Source organism: Siphateles boraxobius, unplaced genomic scaffold (assembly GCF_051911475.1).
Source record: "Siphateles boraxobius isolate OS27281-9 unplaced genomic scaffold, OSU_SipBor_1 54, whole genome shotgun sequence".
In the NCBI taxonomy this organism is placed as follows: Eukaryota; Metazoa; Chordata; class Actinopteri; order Cypriniformes; family Leuciscidae; genus Siphateles; species Siphateles boraxobius.
The window spans coordinates 322,685-340,000 of record NW_027509180.1 but is presented as its reverse complement, the minus strand read 5'-3'; the positions used below and the strand labels follow the sequence as shown (position 1 = coordinate 340,000).

At 44.9% G+C, this 17,316-nt stretch overlaps 2 protein-coding genes across 2 annotated transcripts in view; one reads left to right on the top strand and one right to left on the bottom strand.

The window, feature by feature from the left end:
• Positions 1–40, top strand: part of gsg1 (germ cell associated 1) — a 15,954-nt gene extending 15,914 nt beyond the window's left edge. Inside the window, exon 5 of the mRNA XM_077205748.1 lies at positions 1–40. This exon is cut by the window's left edge and continues 570 nt beyond it. The gene's annotated coding sequence lies outside the window, so the exon portion shown is untranslated.
• Positions 41–118: 78 nt separating this feature from the next.
• On the bottom strand, positions 119–9,921 carry emp1b (epithelial membrane protein 1b). The gene is made up of 5 exons (XM_077205747.1): positions 9,735–9,921; positions 9,185–9,264; positions 8,655–8,760; positions 6,626–6,766; positions 119–999 (listed from the first exon to the last, which is right to left on the bottom strand). Exons 2-5 carry the CDS (start codon positions 9,260–9,262, stop codon positions 839–841), a joined length of 486 nt encoding a protein of 161 aa, XP_077061862.1. The 5' UTR covers positions 9,263–9,264; positions 9,735–9,921; the 3' UTR covers positions 119–838.
• Between the last annotated feature and the right edge of the window lie 7,395 nt (positions 9,922–17,316).

Sequence of the window (17,316 nt, the reverse complement as noted above, 5' to 3'; positions counted from 1 at the left end):
AATATAAATGTATTTCATTGTTTTGTTTTTCTTGTGATGAAGTTTTGCCCTTTGAAATATTCACACTGTCATTGAGGAAGAAATTCCACTTCATTCTGTAAATAAACAAACTGTGTGCTTTGTTGGTATTTGCTGTTAATATTTTAATTATTACTAGACTCTAAAGTTGCTTTCATCAGAAAACATCAACAGAAATACATTATTTCATGGAAAACAAAGTGACAGAATTATCTTGAAATAAATGTTGGAGATTTTTCCATTTTGGGACATTTTCCTTTGACTCCAGTTTTAAAGGATCTGATTTATTAAATATTCCCAGTCATTAAAAGTTGTTTAAACATGCGAACATGTCTCTATAATGTGGGTCTTATTAATTGTGATTAAGCGATGTATTATAAAAAATAAAATAAAAAAAGCCATTTTTAATTCAAATCGGTTATTTCATGTTGTGATGGAAATTACATTTTGCAGTGACCAATAATTAAATGCTTAAATTGACAAAATCCAAAGTGACTAAAGTCCGGATCAGATCTTTAGTTCAGGACACATGATAAATGTTTTAACATAGAAACAAACAGTTTGCAGGAGTTTGTTGAGGTAATCTAAAGAATCACCCATGTGTTTATGGGGCTTGATGTTAGAAATGATGAGTGATTTAGACTCTGTATGTCTCTAAGATTACATTCATCTATATTATCATATGTTGATCTGCAGATGCTCTGAAACACTCGAGCGCAGCCTGAGATCAAGGGATAACAACAACACGAGCGTTTAAAGATCTTTTGATGGAGTGTGCGTGTGTTTGTCATGTAGTCTTTGAGTGTGTGTGTGTTGTTGTTCACGCAGTTTTCTTGCGTAGGATGAAGTAGGTGACGCAGGAGATGAAGGTGAGGCAGACGGAGATCCAGGCCAGGATGAAGGAGGCTCCATACGAGCCGGTCTGTTCGTTCTTATGGAAGGTGTCCGTGTAGATGGAGGCCGCGATCAGGATGCAAAGAACTGAGGAACACAAGAGTTTGTGTGAGTATGAGAGAGTACAGTGCATCCGGAAAGTATTCACATCGCTTCACTTTTTCTATTTTTTTTTATGTTACAACCTTATTCCAAAATTGATGAAATGCATTTTTTTCCTCAAAATTCTACAAACAATACCCCATAGTGACAATGTGGAAGAAGTTTGTTTTAAATCTTTGCAAATTTATTAAAAATAAAAAATGAAAAAATTACATGTACATAAGTATTCACAGCCTTTGCCATGATACTTTAAATTCTCCACCAATCAGACCTGAGAACCTTTCAGAAGAACAACCATCTCTGCAGCTCTCCACCAATCAGGCCTGAGAACCTTCCAGAAGAACCATCTCTGCAGCTCTCCATCAATCAGGCCTGAGAACCTTCCAGAAGAACCATCTCTGCAGCTCTCCACCAATCAGGCCTGAGAACCTTCCAGAAGAACCATCTACGCAGCTCTCCACCAATCAGGCCTGAGAACCTTCCAGAAGAACCATCTCTGCAGCTCTCCATCAATCAGGCCTGAGAACCTTTCAGAAGAACAACCATCTCTGCAGCTCTCCACCAATCAGACCTGAGAACCTTTCAGAAGAACAACCATATCTGCAGCTCTCCACCAATCAGACCTGAGAACCTTTCAGAAGAACAACCATCTCTGCAGCTCTCCACCAATCAGGCCTGAGAACCTTTCAGAAGAACAACCATATCTGTAGCTCTGCACCAATCAGAACTGAGAACCTTTCAGAAGAACAACCATCTCTGCTACTCTCCACCAATCAGATCTGAGAACCTTTCAGAAGAACAACCATCTCTGCAGCTCTCCACCAATCAGACCTGAGAACCTTTCAGAAGAACAACCATATCTGCAGCTCTCCACCAATCAGACCTGAGAACCTTTCAGAAGAACCATCTCTGCAGCTCTCCACCAATCAGGCCTGAGAACCTTTCAGAAGAACAACCATATCTGCAGCTCTCCACCAATCAGACCTGAGAACCTTTCAGAAGAACAACCATCTCTGCAGCTCTCCACCAATCAGGCCTGAGAACCTTTCAGAAGAACAACCATATCTGTAGCTCTGCACCAATCAGAACTGAGAACCTTTCAGAAGAACAACCATCTCTGCTACTCTCCACCAATCAGATCTGAGAACCTTTCAGAAGAACAACCATCTCTGCAGCTCTCCACCAATCAGGCCTGAGAACCTTTCAGAAGAACCATCTCTGCAGCTCTCCACCAATCAGACCTGAGAACCTTTCAGAAGAACAACCATCTCTGCAGCTCTCCTCCAATCAGACCTGAGAACCCATCTCTGCAGCTCTCCTCCAATCAGACCTGAGAACCTTTCAGAAGAACAACCATCTCTGCAGCTCTCCACCAATCAGACCTGAGAACCTTTCAGAAGAACAACCATCTCTGCAGCTCTCCTCCAATCAGATCTGAGAACCTTTCAGAAGAACAACCATCTCTGCAGCTCTCCACCAATCAGACCTGAGAACCTTTCAGAAGAACCATCTCTGCAGCTCTCCACCAATCAGACCTGAGAACCTTTCAGAAGAACAACCATCTCTGCAGCTCTCCACCAATCAGGCCTGAGAACCTTTCAGAAGAACAACCATATCTGCAGCTCTCCACCAATCAGATCTGAGAACCTTTCAGAAGAACAACCATCTCTGCTACTCTCCACCAATCAGATCTGAGAACCTTTCAGAAGAACAACCATCTCTGCAGCTCTCCACCAATCAGGCCTGAGAACCTTTCAGAAGAACCATCTCTGCAGCTCTCCACCAATCAGACCTGAGAACCTTTCAGAAGAACAACCATCTCTGCAGCTCTCCTCCAATCAGGCCTGAGAACCTTTCAGAAGAACAACCATATCTGCAGCTCTGCACCAATCAGATCTGAGAACCTTTCAGAAGAACAACCATCTACGCAGCTCTCCACAAATCAGGCCTGAGAACCTTTCAGAAGAACCATCTCTGGAGCTCTCCACCAATCAGGCCTGAGAACCTTTCAGAAGAACAACCATATCTGCAGCTCTGCACCAATCAGATCTGAGAACCTTTCAGAAGAACAACCATCTACGCAGCTCTCCACAAATCAGGCCTGAGAACCTTTCAGAAGAACCATCTCTGCAGCTCTCCACCAATCAGGCCTGAGAACCTTTCAGAAGAACAACCATATCTGCAGCTCTGCACCAATCAGATCTGAGAACCTTTCAGAAGAACAACCATCTACGCAGCTCTCCACAAATCAGGCCTGAGAACCTTTCAGAAGAACCATCTCTGGAGCTCTCCACCAATCAGGCCTGAGAACCTTCCAGAAGAACCATCTCTGCAGCTTTCCACCAATCAGGCCTGAGAACCTTTCAGAAGAACCATCTCTGCAGCTCTCCACCAATCAGATCTGAGAACCTTTCAGAAGAACAACCATCTCTGCAGCTCTGCACCAATCAGATCTGAGAACCTTTCAGAAGAACAACCATCTCTGCAGCTCTGCACCAATCAGGCCTGAGAACCCTTCAGAAGAACAACCATCTCTGCAGCTCTCCACCAATCAGAACTGAGAACCTTTCAGAAGAACCATCTCTGCAGCTCTCCACCAATCAGGCCTGAGAACCTTTCAGAAGAACCATCTCTGCAGCTCTCCACCAATCAGACCTGAGAACCTTTCAGAAGAACAACCATATCTGCAGCTCTGCACCAATCAGATCTGAGAACCTTTCAGAAGAACAACCATCTCTGCAGCTCTCCACCAATCAGGCCTGAGAACCTTTCAGAAGAACAACCATATCTGCCGCTCTGCACCAATCAGATCTTAGAACCTTTCAGAAGAACAACCATCTACGCAGCTCTCCACCAATCAGGCCTGAGAACCTTTCAGAAGAACCATCTCTGCAGCTCTCCACCGATCAGGCCTGAGAACCTTCCAGAAGAACCATCTCTGCAGCTTTCCACCAATCAGGCCTGAGAACCTTTCAGAAGAACCATCTCTGCAGCTCTCCACCAATCAGATCTGAGAACCTTTCAGAAGAACAACCATCTCTGCAGCTCTGCACCAATCAGATCTGAGAACCTTTCAGAAAAACAACCATCTCTGCAGCTCTCCACCAATTAGGCCTGAGAACCTTTCAGAAGAACCATCTCTGCAGCTCTCCACCAATCAGGCCTGAGAACCTTTCAGAAGAACAACCATATCTGCAGCTCTCCACCAATCAGACCTGAGAACCTTTCAGAAGAACCATCTCTGCAGCTCTCCACCAATCAGGCCTGAGAACCTTTCAGAAGAACAACCATCTCTGCAGCTCTCCACCAATCAGACGGAAGCCGCTCCTCAGTAAAAGGCACACGACAGCCAGTCTGGAGTTTGCCAAAATGCACCTGAAGGACTCTCAGACCATGAGAAACAAAATTCTCTGGTCTGATGAAGAAAGAACTCTTTGGCCTGAATGGCAAGCATCATGTCTGGAGGAAAGCAGGCACCGCTCATCACCTGGACAATACCATCCCTACAGTGAAGCAGCTTCAGATGTGGGGGTGTTTAAAAGCAGCAGGGAACTGTGAGACTCGTCAAGATCGAGGGAAAGATGAGGAACTGGGAGACTAGGCAGGATCGAGGGAAAGATGAGGGACTGGGAGACTCGTCAGGATCGGGGGAAAGATGAGGGACTGGGAGACTAGGCAGGATCGAGGGAAAGATGAGGGACTGGGAGACTAGGCAGGATCGAGGGAAAGATGAGGGACTGGGAGACTAGACAAGATCGAGGGAAAGATGAGGAACTGGGAGACTCGTCAGGATCGAGGGAAAGATGAGGAACTGGGAGACTAGGCAGGATCGAGGGAAAGATGAGGGACTGGGAGACTCGTCAGGATCGAGGGTAAGATGAGGACCTGGGAGACTCATCAGGATCGAGGGAAAGATGAGGGACTGGGAGACTCGTCAGGATCGAGGGAAAGATGAGGAACTGGGAGACTAGGCGGGATCGAGGGAAAGATGAGGAACTGGGAGACTAGGCAGGATCGAGGGAAAGATGAGGGACTGGGAGACTAGACAGGATCGAGGGAAAGATGAGGAACTGGGAGACTCGTCAGGATCGAGAGAAAAATGAGGAACAGGGAGACTCATCAGGATCGAGGGAAAGATGAGGGACTGGGAGACTCGTCAGGATCGAGGGAAATATGAGGAACTGGGAGACTCGTCAGGATCGGGGGAAAGATGAGGGACTGGGAGACTAGGCAGGATCGAGGGAAAGATGAGGGACTGGGAGACTAGACAAGATCGAGGGAAAGATGAGGAACTGGGAAACTCGTCAGGATCGAGGGAAAGATGAGGAACTGGGAGACTAGGCAGGATCGAGGGAAAGATGAGGGACTGGGAGACTCGTCAGGATCGAGGGAAAGATGAGGACCTGGGAGACTCATCAGGATCGAGGGAAAGATGAGGGACTGGGAGACTCGTCAGGATCGAGGGAAAGATGAGGAACTGGGAGACTAGGCAGGATCGAGGGAAAGATGAGGGACTGGGAGACTCGTCAGGATCGAGGGAAAGATGAGGGACTGGGAGACTTGTCAGGATCGAGGGAAAGATGAGGAACTGGGAGACTCATCAGGATTGAGGGAAAGATGAGGGACTGGGAGACGAGACAGGATCGAGGGAAAGATGAGGGACTGGGAGACTAGGCAGGATCGAGGGAAAGATGAGGGACTGGGAGACTCGTCAGGATCGAGGGAAAGATGAGGGACTGGGAGACTAGGCAGGATCGAGGGAAAGATGAGGGACTGGGAGACTCGTCAGGATCGAGGGAAAGATGAGGGACTGGGAGACTTGTCAGGATCGAGGGAAAGATGAGGAACTGGGAGACTCATCAGGATTGAGGGAAAGATGAGGGACTGGGAGACTAGACAGGATCGAGGGAAAGATGAGGGACTGGGAGACTAGGCAGGATTGAGGGAAAGATGAGGGACTGGGAGACTAGGCAGGATCGAGGGAAAGATGAGGGACTGGGAGATTAGTCCGGATCGAAGGAAAGATGAGGGACGGAGACTCATCAGGATCGAGGGAAAGATAAATGTACAGAGATGTCCTTGATGAAAACCTGCTCTGGACCTCAGACTGGGGCAATGGCTCATCTTCCAACAGGACAACGACCCTAAACACACAGCCAAGATAACAAACGACCCTAAACACACAGCCAAGATAACATAGTGGCCATGGGACAACTCTGTGAATGTCTTTGAGTGGCCCACCAGAACCCAGACTTGAACCCGATTGAGCATCTCTGGAGAGATCTGAAATGTCTGTGCACCAACACTCCCCATCCAACCTGATGGAGCTTGAGAGGTTCTGCAAAGAAGATTGGGAGAAACTGCCCTAAAATAGGTGTGCCAAGCTTGTAGCATCATACTCAAAAAGACTTGAGGCTGTGATTGTGATTGTGTGTGTGTGTGTGTGTGTGTGTGTGTGTGTGTGTGTGTGTGTGTGTGTGTGTGTGTGTGTGTGAGAGAGAGAGAGAGAGTGTAGTGTAGCAGTATGTGTGTGTGTGAGAGAGTGTAGTGTAGCAGTATGTGTGTGTGTGAGAGAGTGTAGTGTAGCAGCGTGTGTGCGTGCGTCACTCACAGGCCAGCAGCTGGAAGGCTCCAGTGAACAGAAAGCGTCTTCCTTTAGGTAGTGTGTAGAGCTGAGCCACGAACACGAACACGCCCAGGATGCAGAAGATACACGCGAGCACAGAGCTGGCCTGAACCGTTTGCAGATACTCTGAAACATTAACACAACACACACACAGACACGTAAGTGTTTGAGCTGAAACATCAAAAGTAACTTTTAAAAGTAATGCATTACATTATTGTGTCACTCCCAAAAAAATTAACTAATTCCATTACTTAGTTACCTTTTATGGAAAGTAATATGTTACATTACTTTTGCATTACTTTTTCTCATTGGGCTTGGTCTTGCTTGTTTGTCATTTTTGGCAAATGTTAAGGACCTTTCACAGCAAAAGTGAAGTGAATAAACCTCAGGCTGAAGGAAATGCATATTTACTACTGTACAGCTTTCAGCTTCAGCTTCTGTTATTCTGGATTATAGAACAATAGGATACAGGAGAAGGAAGTCTTCTCTCTTATTAACACTCTTATTTCTAAATCAAATCTAAAGTGATTTTTGCTTATTAGTATGGTTGAATTAGGTCATTGAAGGTCAGCAGCAAAGACATTGGTTAATAAAGTGAGATTAAATACATAAGTATATTTGTGTCATTTAATCTAGTTAATTTTAAAAGTTTTGCGTAAAATTCTGCATTTTACTGTTTGTAATTACCACCTCCTCACTTTATTTCTCTCAACATGAGGACAGGAGAGCGGTCAGTCAATAAATGTGAAAAATGAACTAGCGTTACTAATTTGAAAAAGTAACTTACAACTTACAACATATTTTGTTGTAAATTGAAAAGTAATGCGTTACTTTACTTGGTGAAAAACTAGTAAAGTAGTATCAGAGTACTTGAAAAAGTACAAGTTACAAAATTACAAGTTACCCACAACGCTGCACGTGAGTGTCTGAGCTGCAAAAATTTAGAGTTAAACCACACGCTTCTATTAGAGCCTTTAAATATTCCGTCAGGCGCTTCATGTATAGAACCTTTCATTTTAATTTATTCATTGTGTTTAAATGTACTTTTAAATAGTTCATAAACATACTTTTTTTCTAAAAAAAAATATTGAAATAACCAGTGTTGGGCGTAACGCATTACAAGTAACGCAAGTTACGTAATCAGGTTACTTTATTCAAGAAACAAGTAAAGTAAAATTACTTTTAAATTCACAACAAACCATCAGAGTTACTTTTTCAAATAAGTCACTTTGTTTTCCTTTTTATTGACTGACTTTGCATTTCCTTCAGCCTTTGCGTTCACCCAAAAATACTATTTAAAGAATGATTTTTTTGTTTTCTAAAAGAACATGCCAGAAAAAGAAACGCAAAAGTAACATTTAACATTACTTTACATAAAAAGTAACTAGGTAAGTTAAAGGTAAGTTGAAAGTAACTTTCCTCAACACTGGAAATGACCCATGAATCATGTAAATAATATGTATATAGAAGTATACAGTATATAGAAGCTTTTTGTGTTCTTTGATATTGAGCCAAGAACACTATACTCTGTATAGAACCACACGGAAACATTTTTTCAGACTGAATTAGAAACTCAACAGCAGCTTCTGACGGCTTATTGTTGAAGCTGGAAGTGGATGAAGCATTAAAGAAAATGTGTTTGTCATATCTTCAGCAGATACATCTGATCCAGCTTCTAAAATATTACTATTGTTACTAAACGTAAAAAAAGTAAAGTCTGCAAAAACTGCTGAAAATGCTGCACAACAACATAAAGTCCCAGCCATTCGGGTGTTCCTCACTGTTTGACGTTTAAAATGAGAGAGGAATGAGTGATTGACAAACTCTCAGAGTGTGTGTGTGTGTGTGTGTGTGTGTGTGTGTGTGTGTGTGTGTGTGTGTGTGTGTGTGTGTGTGTGTGTGTGTGTGTGTGTGTGTGTGTGTGTGTGTGCGTGTGCGCGTGTGCGTGTGTGTGTGTGACTGTTGTTATCACTCAGATGAATGACTGAACTGATGAATATGTGTTTGTTCAGACCTTTGACATAGATTTCAGAAATCTCAGTGTAGTTCCAGTGTCCGCCTGCGTCCAGAGTCCAGCGAGTCCAGATATCAGTGGACATAGTTTCGGTCACCCACCAGGCCTACACACACACACACACACACACACACACACACACACACACACACACACACACACACACACACACACACACACACACACACACATCATATCAGCAGGAGTGAGAGAGACATCATTCAACAGACTCTAGGCACGGATTTCTACTCAAATGTCAGTTCTGCGTTCAGTTCTTCCGGTATCATTAAACCATAGTTTAATCAAGAAGCTTCAGCTTTAGTGTGAATGTGGATCATATCAATATTGCTCTGTCATGTAACAAATTTCTTCGATACTTAATTTTTTGCTTAATTTTCCCACAGTTTCCAAACACTGCTGAAGCATGTTCCTAAACTGGAGATGAACACTAAATTGAAGGTAGTAAGCTGATGAATAATCAAGTGTGTGTGTGAGGGCCCTCTTCTGCTCGGAGTGTGTGTGTAACTCACGTTATGGATGGTGGCGGCCAGCAGCAGAGCGATGCAGGAGAGGTGGAGGAAGAAGATGGCAGCGAGTAACGCCAACATGACTGACAGATGGAGAGAAACACACACAGATAAACTCCCTGAGGTTAGGTTCAGCACATTTCAACAGCAGCACATGAAGCCAGTGTGAACCCGCCCTGTTCAGAGGGTGTGTGTGTGTGTGTTCAGCAGGTATGAATGAGCGGATCAAGTGTTGTTACAGCTCGATGGGTTGAAACATGTCTTCAGCATTGCACAGAAATGCCACTCCTTAAAGAAGCGTCCCTCCTCTCTTCCCATCTGTCCCACTTCAGACCCTCCGATTCCCATGTTTCTCAGGATTTCCCATATATCACACAGAACAACATCAGCTCAGGCTCTCGCTGACCGAACACACTCCTCTCAGCCAGATACATGCTCACACACACCAACACGCACTCACACACCCTCTCTGAACTAGTGTTGTGAAGCCTGGAATCCCCCCAGAGCTCCCGAGTGGAGGAGTAGAGAGACTGAGAAGAGTTTCAGATCTTACCTGCTGAATAACAGAAGGAGGAGAGCAACTGCACACTTCCAGATGAGATCTGTGTCGACTGGAGATCTTTACTCTCAACTATCCCACCAGCCGTTCTCTAACAGGCCCCGCCCCTGACTCCACCCAGGCCCCGCCCCCTTACACTCATCTATCCCACGAGCCGCTCTCTAACAGGCCCCGCCCCCTCACCCTCATCACTGCATTTACTCTCATCTATCCCTCGAGCCGCTCTCTAACAGGCCCCGCCCCCGCCCCCTCACCCTCATGACTGCCTTTTCCCTGATCTATCCCAACAGCTGCTCTCTTGCTGGCCCCTCCCCCTGGCCCCACCCCTTCGTCTCATTACTCCCCATTGCCTGAACTATCCCTCCAGCTGCTCTCTAGCTGGCCCCTCCTCTGGCTCCGCCCCCACTCTCGTTCCTGTAGTGTTCTCTTTCTCAAAGGGTGTGGCTTTTAGGAAGGTCCTGACAAGCCCTTTTCCCGCCGGCTCTGTGAAAACTTTGTGTAACTCATAACACCAATCACTGGCTTCCTCATGCTCACGTTCCTCACGCAGCGCAGCAGATCTCTCTCTCTCTCTCTCTCTCTCTCTCTCTCTCACTCTCTCTCTGTCTCTCTCCCTCTCTCACACACTTTCCTCCTAACCCTGTTCTCTCTGTGTGATTCATTGGTAAATATTGTCCTGTATTGAGTCTGAATACAGACGCTCCACACCCTATTACAAACCATCACTCACATCAACCACTGAAAGCTTTAATGCTGGATTTAAAATCTGGACACAAGTCACATGATGGAGTCGCCGCTGATATCCTCTAATAACTGTAGAAAATGATGATCATTATTGTCAAATGTGGACCAGATTCAATGAGCTTTATATGCGATTCAGTCCAATATTAGAAATCATTCTGGAAAACAGTTTGACAGATATTATTCTAATGAGAGTCTCTGGATGTCAGAGTTCGAAGTTTGAAAAAGCTTTTCAGTATTGTCTAAAATAATGAAAAATAGTGTAATTTTAGGCAGTACTGATGTATTCAAATGAGATGAGGAGTTTATAATTTGATTATGAATAAGTTGGTGAGATGATGAAAGAAGACTTGGTGTCTGAGATATTTGTTGCCCGGATCCATAAAAACCCCAAACACTTCATTTACTCCTGTTGTTTTCGGTCTTTGCTGTGGTTTTTTGTGAAATGTGTTTCTGTGATTCCCAGTGAGTAAATACACACACACACACACACACCCTGTGTAACAGACACACACCCTAACGAGAAGACTAGAGAATTTAGAAATGTTGTCCAACCAGATTTCACCTGCAGGACAGATGCAACCTCACCTGAGTGCCAGAACACACACACACACACACACACACACACACACACACGCGCGCGCTCACAATAACGACTTTGTGTAAGAACAAGAAAGTCCTGCGACAACCATGTGTATAATCCGTCATGATCTTTATTCAATCATCTCCTGTTATCCACCTTCTGTGAGTGTGTGTGTGTGAGGAACATCAGACAGTGTTTTGAAATGCTTTTTATTGTTGAATGTTTGTGTTGAAATCCGGATGGGAATGTTTTGGACACTCCCATGTTTCAGTTCTCATACTCACATGTTCACACATGCGCGCACGCACACACACACACACACACACACACACACACACACACTCTCTCTCTCACTTTCAAACCGCTCACTTCTATCTCACAAACGTTTTTTTTTTTTCTGACTTGTTTGTAAAGTAACCTGAGCTACTACTATTAAAAAACTTTATACAAGATTACTAGTGTTCATCTTATAATTATATGCATGATTCAGCATATACTGATTATTCATTCATATTTTATAGAAAGAACAACTATATGGGCTTCTCTCTGTGAATGACATCCAGACGTTCATATTTTTCTTGAGCTTAAAAGAAAACAACTGCAGTTGCCAGGCAACTCAACATGACATGAGTCACTAGCTGCCGCACCCTCACACACTTCACACACACTGACACACACTCCGTCCCACAGATGAAGAGCGACGCACCCTCACACACACTGACACACACTCCGTCCCACAGATGAAGAGCGACGCACCCTCACACACTTCACACACACTGACACACACTCCTTCCCACAGATGAAGGGCTTCACACACTGCATCACATCCTCCCGAGGTCATTCCATCTGCTGGCTGTTTCAAGCATTCCATCATCATTATTATTATATTATTATTTCAATCAATTAGTTGAAAAATACATTAATTACATTTATTTAAAAAAACTAATGAACATTAAGTGGTTGGAACTGACAATGCTAGGCAAATCTGCAATCAAGATGTAATCAAAAATAACTTGCATGAAATCATTTAAACAATTAAGGCTGATTCACGCCAAGAACGTGTGAATGAATATGAATATATTGATAAGTATAATGATAACTATAATGATAACAATATTAGCATAAAGTCTCTAGAACAGTCAGGTTTTAGGCAGAAAGTGCTGAACCTGAGCCGGATGGATGTCAGAGGGGTCAAACAGGGCTATGCAGACTAAACCTGTTCCTGAAGAGGAGGGACGTCTAAATTATAGAAGTTCACTTGTAGGCTGATGGGAATATTCCAGCATTTATTGATGAACTGCTGTGGGAGGAGCTTCATTGATGATGCAATTGCAGTGGGAGGAGCTTCACTGATGATGAATCTGATCTGCCTAAATCCAAGATATATCCTTACAGTCATTGGGCCTAAAGTCAAGGCAGGAAGTGTTCACGAGAGCGCTTGCAAGTCTCCTATGAGCTTGGCTGACACCAAAGCCAACAGGAGGGTGATCTTGAGCAAGAGGGGCCCCAGTTCAGCCATATGAGGATCTTGAGGACCTTGGACAGTTCCCAACCTAGCCCCCCTCAGGAACTTTTTAAGTCAGCTGTTCTGACGGATTGACGGGTCTCCGGAGTATGGTGGGCCGAGAGGGATTGGCCGGCCAACGGGGTATAGTGGGCCGAGATGGATTGGCCAGCCTACGGGGTATGGTGGGCCGAGAGGGATTGGCCAGCCAACGGGGTATAGTGGGCCGAGAGGGATTGGCCAGCCAACGGGGTATGGTGGGCCGAGAGGGATTGGCCAGCCGCCGGGGTATGGTGGGCCGAGAGGGATTGTCCGGCCACCGGGGTATGGTGGGCCGAGAGGGATTGGCCAGCCACCGGGGTATAGTGGGCCGAGAGGGATTGGCCGGCCACCGGGGTATGGTGGACCGAGAGGGATTGGCCAGCCACCGGGGTATGGTGGGCCGAGAGGGATTGGCCGGCCAACGGGGTATAGTGGGCCGAGAGGGATTGGCTGGCCACCGGGTTTGGTGGGCCGAGAGGGATTGGCCAGCCACCGGGGTATGGTGGACCGAGAGGGATTGGCCAGCCACCGGGGTATGGTGGGCCGAGAGGGATTGGCCGGCCACCGGGGTATGGTGGGCCAAGAGGGATTGGCCGGCCTCCGGGGTATGGTGGGCCAAGAGGGATTGAAGGGCCACGGGGATATGGTAGGCCGAGAGGGATTGGCGGGCCACCGGGGTATGGTAGGCCGAGAGGGATTTGCGTGCCACCAGGGTATGGTAGGCCGAGAGGGATTGGCCGGCCACCGGGGTATAGTGGGCCGAGAGGGATTGGCGGGCCACCGGGGTATGGTAGGCCGAGAGGGATTGGCCGGCCACTGGGGTATGGTGGGCCGAGAGGGATTGGCCAAGTTGCTGCTGACAACAGCTGTTCCAGCTAAGGGAGGCAAGCTTGGTTCCGCCAGGGCAGGGACACTAGAAGGACCGAGCGTCTGTCCTTTCTGATCCTTTGGGAAGTCCAAATCATCTGACCCATCTGGCGGTGGAGTCTCCATTCTCCTGGAGATAGGACACTCCCCTCTGTCTCCGCTGAGAGATCCACTGATTGTCCCCATGGATTAGTCTGTCTGGCATGCACTGCCTTCACAGAGCGCATGTTGTGCTGTATATTCAATTCAATTCAAATTTATTTGTATAGCGCTTTTCACAATACACATTGTCTCAAAGCAGCTTTACAGAAAGTGCATTTCGGAAATGTACATAGAAAAATACAGTTAGTTAATCAAGTAGTAATTTATGGCATAACATATCGCCGGCTTTGAATCGTCTCTTCACAGGCGTCGAGTCGTCTCTTCACAGGCGTTGGGGCATCTGAAGTCTCCGTGAGAGGCTGGATACAAACTGGAGCTGACGAACGCTATTTACCTCGGGACTAGCGTCCCGAGATAACAGCAGAAAGGCAGATGGGAAATAATTAGCATAGCTGATGTTCATAATGTTAATGCATTCGAACTGAGTCAGCAGTAGTATTAAAGGTTAAGCATTAAGTGAATGCTTGGTTAAAGAGATGCGTCTTTAATCTAGTTTTAGACTGGGACAGCGAGTCTGAGCCTCGAACAATATCAGGAAGGCTATTCCGGAGTTTAGGAGCTAAATGCGAGAACGCCCTACCTCCTTTAGTGGACTTAGATATCATAGGAATGACCAGAAGCCTCGAATTTAGTGATCTTAAAGAGCGCGATGGATTGTATGGCGATAGAAGGTCTGTTAAATACACAGGAGCTAAACCATTTAGGGCTTTATAGGTCAGTAGGAATACTTTGTAATTGATACGTAACTTAATAGGTAACCAGTGTAGAGATGATAAAATCGGTGTTATATGATCATATTTTCTTGATCTAGTCAAGAACTCTAGCGGCTGCATTTTGCACTAACTGTAGCTTGTTTATTGAGGATGCAGGACAACCAGCTAATAAAGCATTACAGTAATCTAGTCTCGAGGTCATGAATGCATGAACTAACTTTTCTGCATCAGAAACAGATAGCATGTTACGTAGCTTAGCAATGTTTCTAAGGTGGAAAAAGGCTGTTCTTGTAACATATGAAATATGATTTTCGAAAGTCAAGTTGTGGTCTAGTATAACACCCAGGTCTTTTACTGTAGTGGATAAAGTAACAGGACATCCTTCTAAATTAAAGTTGTATTGTAAGGGATTTTGTGGGTAGTTTTTTGGACCAATAAGTAGTACCTCCGTTTTATCTGAATTTAATAGCTGGAAATTACACGTCATCCAGCATTTTATATCATTTAGACACTCTGTCAATTTAGATAAGTTAGTGTTTTCATCTGGTCGTGATGAGATATATAATTGAGTGTCATCAGCATAACAGTGGAAATTAATTCCATGTTTTCTTATAATATTACCAAGTGGCAGCATGTATATTGAGAATAGCAGAGGGCCTAACACCGATCCTTGCGGCACTCCATAGTCTACTGACGTTATCTTTGATTTTTCCCCATTTAAACAGACAAAATGGTAACGGTCTGATAAGTACGATCTAAACCAGCTTAATGCCTGTCCCTGAACACCAGTGTAGTTTTGTATATATATATATATGTATGTTAATTTTTACCAGCATGCTCCGTTTGTGATCTAACTGTTAATTATTTAAACCACTGACAATAAACCACTTTTGTATTGTCATTAGATGCTTGTGGTTTTTTATGTGTTATGATGTCCATGTTCAAATTTAATTACTGGGCACGTAACATATAAATGGGGGCTCGTTTTGCGGGGTTTTGGACCATATTTATTTATTTTTCTTGATTTTCCCCTTGGTAAAAATCTCTTTCCGTGGTAGTCGTACTGCGCTGGGGGAGAGCGCCCTTTGTTTTTTTTTGTTTGTACTGTGGATGTTCGGTTATTTATTTATTTATTTATTTTACCTCTCGACTTTTGCCCATTTAGGGAATTTTGTATCTCTGGCAATGTTTGATTTAGACGCGTTTATTCTCGCTCCTTCGCAAGAGTTGTTGTTAACGATTACACGTGATGACCTTGCTAGAATCGCTGGCCACTATAAACTTGAAGTGAGTGGTAGCCCTTCTAAGGCTGATCTGCAGGATATGCTTGTGGAAAAGTTGCGAGAACTGGGAGGGTTTGGAAAAGTGTCTCCTGATGTATCTACATCGCCTGATTGGGGTAACATCTTCCTATTGACCCTTCACCTAGTAAAGCAGTACTAGAATTGAAACGTTTACAGTTGAGAGAAAAGGAAATGGAATGGGAACGCGAAAAAACTAGATTAGAGGCTGATAGGCAGACAGTACGAGAACGAGAAAAAAGGGAACACGAATTTAGATTGAAAGATCTTGTGTTTGCGCAAGCGTTACGCATTAAGGAACTTGAATTGAAGGCATATCAGTCCTAGTCCGTGGAGTTCGCCCTGTTTACTTGTTCCAAAGAGTGATGGTTCTACGCAGTTTTGCACGGATTTTAGGAGGGTGAACGCTGTTACAAAGCCTGACAGTTACCCATTACCGCGCATTGACGATTGTGTTGATCGTTTGGGTTCCGCTGTATTCGTCAGTAAAATTGACCTATTGAAGGGTTACTGGCAGGTTCCGTTGACGCTCCGTGCCAAGGAGATCTCAGCTTTTGTGACACAAGATCACTTTTTACAGTACACCACTATGGCCATCGGCCTCCGTAACGCTCCTGCCACCTTTCAGAGGCTTATCAACGGCGTTCTTGAAGGGGTGTCCAACTGCGAGGCCTATTTAGATGATTTGATCATCTATAGTGACACTTGGTTTTCGCATATCGCCCATCTTTCTACTGTGTTTGGCAGGTTGTCTGAAGCTAATTTGACCATTAACCTGGCTAAGTGTGAGTTTGGCCAGGCCACTGTGGTGTATCTGGGTAAAGTGGTTGGTCGTGGGCAGGTGCGCCCTGTCCAGTCTAAAGTGGAGGCGATTCTGAATTATCCTCCTCCAACCACCCGCCGCGAGCTTCGTCGCTTCCTTGGCATGGTCTGCTACTACCGGTCGTTTTGTAAAAATTTCTCTGTTTTTGCCTCACCTCTCACTGATTTGCTGAGTCCGAAGGTGCCTTATATCTGGACTTCACGGAGTCAAGTTGCTTTTGACTCTATAAAAGCACTGTTGACTACTGCGCCTGTGCTAGCTGCTCCTAATTTTTCTCTGCCTTTTTCCATCGCTGTTGACGCGAGTGATCGGGGAGTGAGAGCTGTTCTTCTGCAACATGACGGGTATGGTTTTGAACACCCTGTTTGTTTTTTTTCGCGTAAGTTTACCCGCTGTCAGCGTGCTTATTCGACCATAGAAAAGGAAGCCCTTGCGCTAGTTCTTGCCTTTCAGCACTTCGAGGTCTATGTCGGAGGTGCTTTGTGTCCGGTGGTGGTCTATACAGACCACAATCCGTTAGTTTTTCTTGATCGCATGAGAAATTCCAACCAGCGTTTAATGCGGTGGAGTTTGATTCTCCAAGGTTTCAACTTGGAGATTAGGCATATTCGAGGACGTGATAATGTAGTTGCAGATGCATTGTCTCGTGCTTGATGAAAATAAGGTAAATAAATTGTGATAAGAGATAAATTTGTATATGTTGTACTTAATTTTTTTTTGTTTTAGTTCGGCAGGTTTTGGAGTCATTGGAGTCATTGCTGACTGTGGGTTTGTAAATGTTTATTTATAATCTAATCGTTGGTTGTTGACTTAAATCCCAATTTATTTTCTTTAAGGGTG